General features: G+C 37.2%; 1 protein-coding gene and 1 pseudogene across 1 annotated transcript; both read left to right on the forward strand.

Moving 5' to 3' along the window:
- Window positions 1–2388: 2388 nt before the first annotated feature.
- LOC148800922 (syntaxin-111 pseudogene) lies at window positions 2389–4273 on the forward strand (annotated as a pseudogene).
- Window positions 4073–9850, forward strand: LOC104592953 (3-oxoacyl-[acyl-carrier-protein] reductase 4-like). The gene is made up of 11 exons (XM_010252533.3): window positions 4073–4567; window positions 5322–5464; window positions 5593–5646; window positions 7306–7386; window positions 7488–7533; window positions 7619–7713; window positions 7796–7828; window positions 8578–8712; window positions 8804–8897; window positions 9321–9403; window positions 9532–9850. Exons 1-11 carry the CDS (start codon window positions 4366–4368, stop codon window positions 9562–9564), a joined length of 999 nt encoding a protein of 332 aa, XP_010250835.1. The 5' UTR covers window positions 4073–4365; the 3' UTR covers window positions 9565–9850.
- The last annotated feature ends 1831 nt before the right edge of the window (window positions 9851–11681 follow it).

The raw sequence follows: 11681 nt of genomic DNA on the forward strand, positions 1-11681 counted from the left end.
CTGCTGGTGCCGGAGATTACTAGTGATTGGCTCAACCATAAAAAGGTATTTTTTAAGGTAGAATTGTCTCCAAATGAAAAGGGTATTTTTGACCGTAAAAGAGTAAAATAGTCTTTTTTATTTTGTTGTTAGTGGAATATTAAAAGGTACTAACAGTAAGGGAAATATTCGTCAGAAACAGTAGAAATAGCAATAGTGAATTTTCAAACATTAACGACACACTTAGTCGATTAGCTAAACCATAAAAGTAGTTTAAGTAATTTATCCTTTTTAAAACCTTGAGCATAATGATGTAAAATTTGAAAAACAAGAATAAGAGCCCATATGACATTACTATTATAAGCAGGTAAACATTCAAATCAATGAAATTCGTAGAACTGGGAATAGTGGGATTAACCAACGCCCTTTAATGGATGGTTGAAACTTAATTTTGATGGGACTGTTTCAAGTAATCAGTCGGGTTTGGGTGCTCTTGTTGTAAATGATTGTGGTCGGTTTGTCGCTGCTTTCTCCAAACCTTTCTCCTTAATTCTTGGTTGTACCTAGCAAAAAGTTTACCCAACCCGCAAACCTGACCCAATCCTATAAAAAAAAACAGGGTTAGGGTCTTATATTTAGTTATATGGATGGAAGAATGGCCCAACCCGATCCAATAAAAAAAAAAGGTTGGGTTGGGTTCAGTCATGGGTCAACCCATTGATCAGATTGCCAGGTCTAATTGGGATTATTTACGTATTGTTTGAAGTTTTCACTCTTTAATTTTTTTATTTAGCCTTTACTCTTTGAATTGTTAAATGTTCAAGTTTTTTATTTTGTATTTGGAATTTTAAGGTTAATTCCTTTAATTTTGGCAATTTTCATGTATTTTTTTTTATGTTTTTAAATTTCAGTTATTTTTTTTGGATGACCCGAATTGACCCCATGGGTCAATCCTAACCCGAACATTTAGGGTTAGGGTCTAGCATTTGACAACCCAACTCGAAATCAACCCGAATTGTCTTGACCCAACATGAACTCGTCCCACCCAACCCAATTGCTAGGTCTAGTTGTGGAAGCAAAAACTCAAGGCTCTTTTCGAACTTTGAAGGCCTCAAATTATCTCATAGTTCAAGCATCCCGAACTTGATCGTGGAATGATATGCAAGAATCATTGCGTTAAACAGTAAACCTGATTGACTTGACCCTATAGGGTTGGGTAGGGGTGAGCATTATTCGGTTAAAACCGAAATATCGAATTTTAGGTTTCGGTTTTTGGGTAATTCAGTTTTTATGAATTTCGGTTTTTGGTTTTCGGTTTCAGTCTTCAAAGTTAAAAATTCGGTTAACCATGAAAACCAAATTAACTAAAATTTATTATATAATATGTAATATATAATATACAATATATAACATTTAATATATAGTATGCTATATATTTATATAATAATATATTATATATAGTGTATTATAATGAAATTTAATTTCATAATATATATTATAATAATATATAGGGTAAAATACAAAAACCTCACCTAACGTTTTTTATAATCATAAAAACCTCTTATAGTTTCACTTTAGTAAAAAATTCCCCTGAATTTTTAAAGAATTCGACAAAAACCTCCCTTCCAGCAATGACCCAAATGGAAAACGTCAGACCGGTACATCAAATTTGTTCTAAATTCCCATTTTACCCTTTTGCAAATTAGTTTGCATACATTTTTATTGAAATACCCCTACCAACCTGTTATCCTCTTTACCTCTCCTGTCAATCTCTTTTATCCTCTGTCCTATCCCTGAATTCTTTCATCTAAAAAGGAGGAAAGCTACAACTCTTTTAATCTTTCATCCAAACCCAAACGGAACACAACTCTTTCCTTTTCTTCCTGAACTTTCTTTGCCGATTTCTTCCTCCTCTTTCAATCTCCCAAGAATCTGTAATTTTGTGCTCAGTTATGTTCTTCTGTTTATTGCCCTACTTGACTTAGAAAAAAATCTATTTATTGAAGAATAAAATTTTAATGTACTTTGGAGGTATGGACCTGTTGAATGATATAGAGTATTTTTCTTATAAAAAATATTCAAACCAGCAGCTGTTTGTGCGAATGGAATGTTGTTTTCAACACAGAATTAATTAATGTTCACCATTCATTGGCTTGGCCGCCTGGCATTGATAGCTCCAAGGTGATGGAAGATACTTATGGTGGGGAATGGGATGATATTGATCAGCCATATGAGGTTCCTAAAGCCAACCATCCACCATTACCAGTCAAGGAAGCTAATGGGAACGAGGGTTCATTCTCATGAGTTTTTTGTACACGGGTTTCCAAATCATAAAGTACACAGTGTGGTATATTTTCAGCCCCAGAATTTTCTATATACAGGTTTTCAAATCATTCTTCGGTATAAATGCATCACTGTAAGTCATTTGTATATAGATTTCACTTCTAGGAAGGAAATTATTTCCAAAATTGGGTCCTTTAATCGAAAAACATCTCATATAGCCATAATCTACTCTTGCAGCTGAAGCGTTCTCTCTTCCAAAGTTTTGTGATTCCAAGTTTCAACTGAGATAGATAAAATAGAGCAAGATGAACAATTTGATAATAAAACCCTTCCTCAGCTATGTGGATATGAAGAAAGAAGCTATGAAAGATCTGGAAGCTGGCAACGTTGAACTGGAGATGGTAGTGACGATGACGCAAAATCAAATAGACCATAGGAGGCCGAGATGGTGAAAGAGATTAGTTTCATCAGAGACATCCTTCGTCGACTGCAGCAAACCAACGAAGAGAGCAAGTGCCTCCACAAGTTGGAGACCCTAAAAGCCCTACACACACGGACCAATGCCGATATCGTGACTGTGCTTAGAAGGTGAGAAGCATCAAGTCTCAACTCGAGGATATGGACTGCACCAACGCTGCCAATAGGAGACTCTGTGGATACAGAGAAGGGATGCCGATGGACCGCACAAGGACTTCGATCACCATCAGGCTGCAGAAGAAGCTAAAGGAGCTGATGGACTTCTAGGAGTTGAGGCAGCGGATGATGGTGGAGTATAAAGCAATGGTGGGCTGTCGATATTTCACGGTAACAGGGGAGTACCCGGAGGAAGAGGTGATAGAGAAGATTATATCAAGTGGGGCAGTTCCAGGAACTGGAGGGGAGGAGCTACTACAGAGGGCGGTGCAGGAGCACGGGAGGGAGGGGAAGGTTCTTGAGACGATGTTGGAGATACAAGACAAGCATGGCACAGTTTGGTCATTGACGGAAGGGAGATTTTTGTTGAATTCTTTAAAAATCCAGGGGAGGTTATATATATATATTAAAATCAGTTTTTGAGGCCACACCATGACATGACCCATATATATATGTGTATAAATTTTTATCTTCAAATTTTATTTTGTTATTTCATATGTAAACAATTGCATACATTAAAATTTATATGAAATAAAATTTTAATATTTTTTTTTCAATTTATTGTTTACATAATAATTTATTTCAACTTTTTATTTCAGAATTTCTAAATAAAATCATACGCCCATGAACTATGCCGACCCAACCTGAACCACATTACACCTCTAAAGCCGAATGCATCAAGGTTTTTAAAACTGACCCAGAGAACGAACCGGTCAGGGGTTCGGTTTTTGGGTCGAATGATCGACCTGTTATGACAAAAAAATAAAAAAAAATGGTCAAAACCATTGAACGATTTGAACGCCCGGATCAGCGGTTTGCTAACCAATTCAATATTTTTTTGGCCAAAATCCAGTTTTGACGAAAAACGGAACCGATCACCTAACCGGTTCTCGATTTTTCCGGTCCGGTCCGGTTTTGAAAACCATAGAATGCATTTTATCATTGACGTGAAGTTGTTATTATTGGTTATATACTTGAACAGCTAGAGTGATGGATAAAGGTTATTTTACGGGAGATGTGCGTAGTTTATCAAAACTGAGTTGTGCCCTAATCAGAAACTTATGATATTGGAAATACATGATACAAGAAATTCGGGGCCATTGGTCAAAGCACTTACGGTATCATACTGGCGACATTACACGGATTTGATTGGTGTAGTGGAATCCGAGTGATAAACCCAGTAACAGTAAACCGGGAAAAGGCGAGTTATAGCGGGTTGAAGAAGCCAGACCAGCCGCATAGGTTTCATCGTCGCAGACTCGCAGCATTCTGCTTCTGCATTCGCACTCGCACTACAGTCGGTACACGCCTTCGGAGCTTTCAAAGTTCCACCTATAGCATTTCTTCTCTACTTAATAAGCTTGAGAAAAAGACTTAAAAAGCGTGACCTTTCTTCACCTCTGGGCGACCCTAGCTAGTTTTTCTCTGTATTCTTCAACCGTTGCCGTCGGGACATTCGTCAGAACTTTCATGGCTGCTGCTACCAGATCCGCTGCCGTAGCCTTCAACTCTGCAGGAATTCCGGCCAAATCCACACTTTGCTCCCGACAAACCGCTCAGAATATCGCTCATTTCCCGAAATCCCAGCTTACCTCCGGTAGCAGTCCATCTTTGCAGCTCCAATCTTGCGTTGGCCTCCAGTACAGATCGGGGAGTTCCTTTGCTTCGTCTGGTAACACTTTTCGTTCCTCTACCAAGTTCTTTTCGTGTGGTTCTTTGCTGTTTTGTTCTGTTCTTGTTTCATCGCCTGATTTGTTGTTATTGTTCCTAATCTTTTGGCTCTTGGTGGAGTTTCACATTTCTTTTCTAATTTAATTAGTGGTGAAACTGAATCGACTGTGTCGTAATTTGTACTGAAAGAAACCTTTTTCAATTCATCTAGTGGTGAAACGGAATTGACTGTGCCTTTTTTTGAGGTGACAATCTTTTACGTTGAAGTCGGTTATTTCTATATAATTTGCATACTTGAGGTTGATCCCAGTGATTTGGAGTTCTAAATTATATCGACTTTTTGATGGGCATAATTTCCTTTGGAGTTTTTGATTACGGTCAATTTGTTCAATCATCAAATTCTACTTCATTGCGGTATCTCTTTTAGAGGTCACTTTTGTTGCCTTAGCTCCTCCTCTTTTTTATTCCTTTTATTATTACCTCTGTAATATCTTTCCTCTACTTTCTGATTACCATTTTTTTCTTAGGTAAATTGTCTCTAATTTCATACCAATTGAACCTTGGGTTACAAGTCTAATCTCATACCTTCTTCCCTTCATTTACTTCCTTCTGGAAATCCAGCTATTAAGCGATATGATGAGCATTGTCCTTGTTCCTTCTAGATGTATCACAACGTTGACTTTTAGGATTGTTCTCTGTTTTTTGCCCCGGCGTCCGGAACAATGCATAATCAACTAATTTCTTTTAATATGCAGGTGTAAGAGCTCAGGTTGCAGCTGCCGAGCAAGCAAGTGTTAAAGTGGCTCAAAATGTGGAAGCTCCTGTTGTTGTTGTCACCGGTGCTTCTAGGGGAATTGGAAAAGCAATAGCTTTGGCGATGGGTAGAGCTGGTTGTAAGGTCAATCCGTTTAATTTTGCATACCTAGTGTGATTAAGTTGGAAAATACTTGTATAGTATTACTGATTAATTATGTCATATCTTTGAAAAGGTATCCATTTCTGAGTGAAAGTATCTGTCTTTGATAGGTTCTGGTGAATTATGCAAGGTCTGCTAAGGATGCTGAAGAGGTTTCCAAAGAGGTAAGACTTATCATCACCCCATAAACCGTTGTTGTAGTTTGGCATCTAGTACCATGTTGTTGTTTATGAGCCTCCTTTGTCTGGGCGTATTGCTTATACTGAGTTGATATATTATCTTAATGCTTCATTTTTCTTTCATTGGACAAAAGATTCTCTCTCTCTCTCTCTCTCTCTCTTTCTGCAGACATGTTTGGTTAAAATTCTACACCCAAAAATTAGTAAACTAAATCTCTTAGCTTCAAATAATCGGTTCTTAGAATGAATTTTGAACCTAGGAAAATAATTAGTTCTAAAAATTTTCAGAACTCTAAACATAAAAGTGATTCTTTGAATCAGAAAATTTATCAGATTTATTCTCCCAAAGCATGCTAAATGCAGCAGTTAGTCTTGACTTTTTTTGTTCATCCAGTTGCCTGATTAAGATGTAAAACTGTAATTTCAATAGACTTTCATCATGATCACAACATCTTTTGAGAATTAGATCATTAAAATGAGTTAAATGGAAATATTCCCAAATAGAAGAATGCCCATTTTCACAATATTTGCCTAATGAGTTAGAACCATTCTTAGAGTGTTAGGCTTTATTTGGGAAGGCTTAAGCTTTGGTTGAGTTTCTTAAGCTGAGCTGCTTTGGAGAAGGAACTAAAAGAAGCTTCAAGGGGAATTGGGAAGCCATTTAAATGACTTGAAAAATGGTCAGTTTTGTTTCTCCAGATTTTTCGCCACACATTGCTTATAGGCTTTCCAGTGGAACCTTACCTTGCAAGGCCAGAAGCAGCAAAGTGAAAGCCCTCCCAATTGGGTACTTAATATAAAACAATTCCAGCACCAAAACCTATTGGAAAATGTTTATTTATTTTTTTGTAAGTAGTTCAGATTTTATTAAAGATAGCAAATGATTTACAAGAGATCCATAGAGTGGTAGGAGATCTACCGCTCCCACAAAAAGGTCCCTATTTTACAACTAATTCCAAAGTGTATTATAAACCAATTACAATTCAGCCCAATATAATACTTCCCTATTAACCCCTTGTTTAGCTAGTACATCCACCATGCCATTTGCCACTTATTGAAATTTTACTTGAGTGTCCTTAGCCATGCCATTTCTCAATTCATTCTTGAAGGACCACAAGACCCTCTTTTCATTTTCCAGCCTGCCAATCACTACCTTAGAATCCCCTTCAATGACTAACTTGTCAAACCACAAGTTTTTTGCCAGCTCCACTCCTTGTATTACTGCCAACTTATAAGTAAATGATCGTTGTTTTCAATTTGTCATCAGTTATTTGTTCAAAATCTTAATGCAACTTTTATACATGTCCTGTATCTAGAATTTCTGGTAATTGTGATGATTCCACCAAAGACATAACAGAAAGTGCATGCAGAAATACCCTATGAGTATCACCTTGATTTTTCTTGGTTCCGTATGCAAGTTCATAGTGGTTGCTCTATTTGTTTTGGTGCTATAGTTATACAGGCCTTCATCCCTGCACACAATTAAAAGAAAAATGACTAGTTTAAACTATGTTATTATGGTTCATCTCTGCCACTTTTATGCTTATTAATGCTAATTTATCAAGGTCATAAATTCATTGTTATCAAATTCTTGGATCATGATCTCTCATTTCATTTTACTTTTACTTTTGCTGGTGGACATAGATAGAGGCATCTGGTGGTCAAGCTCTTGTTTTTGGGGCAGATGTTTCAAAAGAAGAAGAAGTGGAATCAATGATAAAAACTGTAAGATGAAGTTCCTTCTTCGTATTGATTCAGTGAGTGGCCCATGAAATTATTGTGGTTGCATATTTTAAAGCTGATTCCTGGTATTATCATGTCTTCAGTCAGTAGATACATGGGGAACAGTTGACGTATTGATAAATAATGCAGGTATCAAGAGTTTGTACATGGTTCATTAGAATTAAGCATTTTTGTTCATTGTCTCCTTCTCCTGACAGTTCCACAATGGCTTTAGGAATTACTCGTGATGGTTTGCTGATGAGAATGAAGAGACCTCAGTGGCAGGAGGTCATTGACTTGAATCTTACAGGTGTATTTCTGTGTACACAGGTATGTATGCTGGAATGTCTAACTATTTAGGTTTTATTTCTTAATTTCTGTCTTTTGTAACCAAGGCTGTCTACTTCTGCAGGCAGCGACGAAAATTATGATGAAAAAGAAAAAGGTAATTCAGATTTTTTGGCATCACAGGTTCTGGGATATTCAGTTTCCTTTCCTTTTCCCCCTTTTCCTTTTTTCTTGGGGTGTGGGCTGGGATTGATCTGTGCATCATGGTTCAGTACACCATCCAATTCAGCTGGTTTCTCAATTTTGATTTCCTGCTGCTTCTAGAATTAACAACACAAAGAGAGGACTTTGTTCTTAATTATGGTGGATCAGCCCTAGCAGTCATTGGTAGTTAACAGAGGCATAGGAAGCAAGATACATTGCAGAGATCCCTAAAGTACCTTATACAACTGAGGGTCTTGAACCACTCTGTCATGCCTTAACCCTTATATGGATGCATATAGATGGTCATTTCCCTGATGGATGTGGTAGACTATCCCTTTTTGTGGTTGGTTCTTCTTCTGTTGAAATTTCCTCAATGTAGCTCCTATCTCTACATGCCATTAGTCTAACTATATTCTAGTTGGATTCTGTTGATGATACCTCTTCAAAGCCCATTTAGCTTGAGTCAACCTATTTTCAACAAATGTATTGGACTTTATTTTTCAACAGGGACAAAAAGACCAGAACACAATTTTAGTGGATGTTTATGACATGTATAAACATGGGGTTATTTAAGTGTCACTTATTAGGCATTAAATAATGTCATTAGTTATATCTCATTTAGCTAAGCATTATTTTGGTTTTTTTACATTTTTTTCCTGTTCTGCCATCTATTTTACTAACTTGGCAATATTGATACTGCAGGGGAGAGTAATCAATATAGCATCTGTTGTTGGTCTAGTTGGCAATGTTGGACAAGCTAATTATAGTGCTGCAAAAGCAGGTGTCATTGGCTTCACCAAGAGTGTTGCAAAGGAGTATGCAAGCAGAAATATCAATGTGAGTGTTTAAGAATAGTTCAATTATTCATCCCCTCTCCTCCCTCCTGGCAGTGTTAGCGGATGTAAGTTTTGTTGTACTGGTTGCATAGGTGAATGCTGTTGCTCCTGGTTTTATTGCATCGGATATGACGGCCAAGCTTGGAGAGGACATTGAAAAGAAGATCTTGGAAACCATTCCCTTGGGTAAGAGCAGATTAAGGCCTAGTTAGTTCTTTTGGGACAAAACACCAGCATTATTTAAGGGTCTATTGATGAAGTCATTATTAGGAACATATATGATGGGTCAAGTCTCCTTCAAAATCTCATGCCTGCACTTTTCCTAAATGTTTAATCAGCAGACTGTTTCCTGGATGGGGAAGCTCTTTTTTCCTCATCTTAATTGGCATCTAAATGATTGCTCTGGTTTTTGTTCTGTGGTCGATTCAATTTTAAACCATTGTTTCAATCCAGACCTATGAATGAAGCACAGCTATTAAGGGTGATTTGTTGCTTGTTTATTGATGATATATAACCTGATAGTTTAAAGGGAAATATGGAACATATTGCCTACGCGCATGGAAGGAAAATGTGATTATGTGATCATCTCATACTCAATCCTGATGTCAGGGAGGTATGGGCAACCAGAGGAAGTTGCTGGTCTGGTGGAGTTTTTAGCCCTGAATCCTGCAGCAAGTTACATTACTGGACAGGTAATTTCATCGTAAATCTACTTTATGCAGGGATAAAAGTACCAATTATTTTTTTCCTCTCCATCTTCTTTTGTTCCCTTGCTTGGCAGCTTCAGCTTCTCAAACAGATTGCTACTACTGTTTTGCAGGTGTTCACGATTGATGGAGGCATGGTGATGTAGCAAGTCTGCACATCCTCTCAGTCCCAGCGCAGTAAGGTCCTTTCAAAAAACCTGTCAAGGTCTCAGAATTGTTTGTTCTACAAGGGGTTTCACTCTGTTTAAATGGATCCTTACATTCATCTAGCGTAATATTGCACAGAGAAACAGACTTTTGTTTCCTAGAGATGATCAAAGCAATTTTTGTAGTTTGAAGCTGGCGTTATATTGGAGACAAATATTCTTTCTATGGAGCTGGTACTTCTATCCCGTCTAATTAGTAATTAGATCGTTCTTTTCATTTGTTCAACTTTCACGTCATTTATTGGTTTCTGTCCCCAACCACTTTTATATTTTACATTTCTACTGCTCTGGTGGCAAGGGTCTGATTCCGACGCTAATTATTTTTCACAATTAGTTGAGCCCGTTTACTATCTTATATTGAAACTTGAAAGTTGAGTGAGAGAAAGGCGCTAAAGAAAAGTGAATGATTATCGAGCCATGAGTGGATTTTAGGCTTAACCCATACTACATACTAGGAAAATTTAGGGGAGTCATCAACCAAGTGACATGGTTCAACTTAGTGACTTGTATTTATGTTTTGTTTTCTATAGCCAAAAGGCCCGAAGGCCGAAACCATAAGATATTTTGCTTATCAATTTATCATTTCCTAACAATATCATTCATCAATGAAATATAAATCTTAGAATCTGTGGGCAATACAGAACAGAAAAAAAAAAAAAACATTGTAGAACCAGGATACAAGGAGAGCTCCCTCGTACTGCAGCGAGGTGCCCTCCCTTCAATCAGTCCCATGTATAGAAGATCTTAACCCACCATTAAACAGGTCTTATTCCTATCTAAAAGATAAACTATTTGAAAAATTACAAAGATCAGATTAGTTGTTCTACTTGCTTTAGTGGAAACAGTAAGAAATGATTTAAACACCCATCATTTGGCAATGGATATGGCAATTAACCGGATGGAATGGCCAAACAGGATTCATGTAGCCCATTCCATATTATTGGGACAAGGCTTAGAAGACGACTGGTAGCTTAGAAATAAAGAAACTATATTTCTAAGATTCTTTAGTATTTTATTATAAGGCAAAATTGGAGATTGGGGCAACTAGGTTTTTGTCTGAAATGAAGGATAGAGTTCTATGAAATAAACCTTTTTTTTCATATGTATACCTTAGAGAGATCAGTCATCTCAACCGGGAGCATAACTTGACAATATCTAATTCCGATCTTTCGGAGCTCACTATTGCTAAAGAGTTCAACAATTTTGGTTTCACCCTTAGAGAGGTTAGGAATAGATGGTGAGCCGGTATTTGCCGTTTCTAGGCTTCAGAGGATGAAAAAGACAAAGAGGGTTTCAGTGTTTGGAAGATCTGTCTTATGAAAATGTTTCCACTCAGCAATGGTGTGGCTGTAAAAGTCGTGGGCTTATGCAATTGCATGCGTCTTAGGTGCTAACACATGGATTTGTATCTTTTTCTTTTTTCAAACCCATAGTCCCCCGCAGACCATGTAGGATTCTATCCCAAGAGCTTGGATATGCTGACCACAATAGCGGTGCTCATGGTTCGGTTAACCGGTCCTCTCGTTTTTTCCATATATGTTATAAATATAAAAAACCAAAAAAAACAAACTGATAAATGTAACCAGCAATGTGTTATGGTCTGCATATCCCAACTCATGCTAAAAACCTTACCAACAAGTCAGTTGGTATATGTTCAATCTATTGTTTTTTTTTTTTTTTTTTTTTTGAGATTCAATATGGAAGCTGGGCGGGCCTGGACTATAACTCTTACCATAGATGCTAAGCCCGACCCATGCATGGCCACCTTGATGACAGGGTCAAGGGTAGAATTTATATTTGATCAGGACAGAAGAGCGTTGAAGTTGGCCTACCAAAAAAGGTAAGGTTTCTCACCTTTTTGTTTGGAGTAAAATGGGTTTTCTGTTTTTTTTTTTTTTTTCTACATCTATTGTGATTTGCAATACTATGAAGACATCTGAAACTCAAAGTCAGAGGAATTTACTTGTATGCTCGAAGAAGAGCCATGAACTTGGAGATTGTTTCCGATAATTCTGTTCTTTGGATGGGTCATGGATGTCCTCCATTTTCATTTTCAG

The sequence above is a fragment of the Nelumbo nucifera genome, chromosome 3, assembly GCF_055504915.1.
Source record: "Nelumbo nucifera cultivar China Antique chromosome 3, China Antique-T2T, whole genome shotgun sequence".
Taxonomy (NCBI): domain Eukaryota; kingdom Viridiplantae; phylum Streptophyta; class Magnoliopsida; order Proteales; family Nelumbonaceae; genus Nelumbo; species Nelumbo nucifera.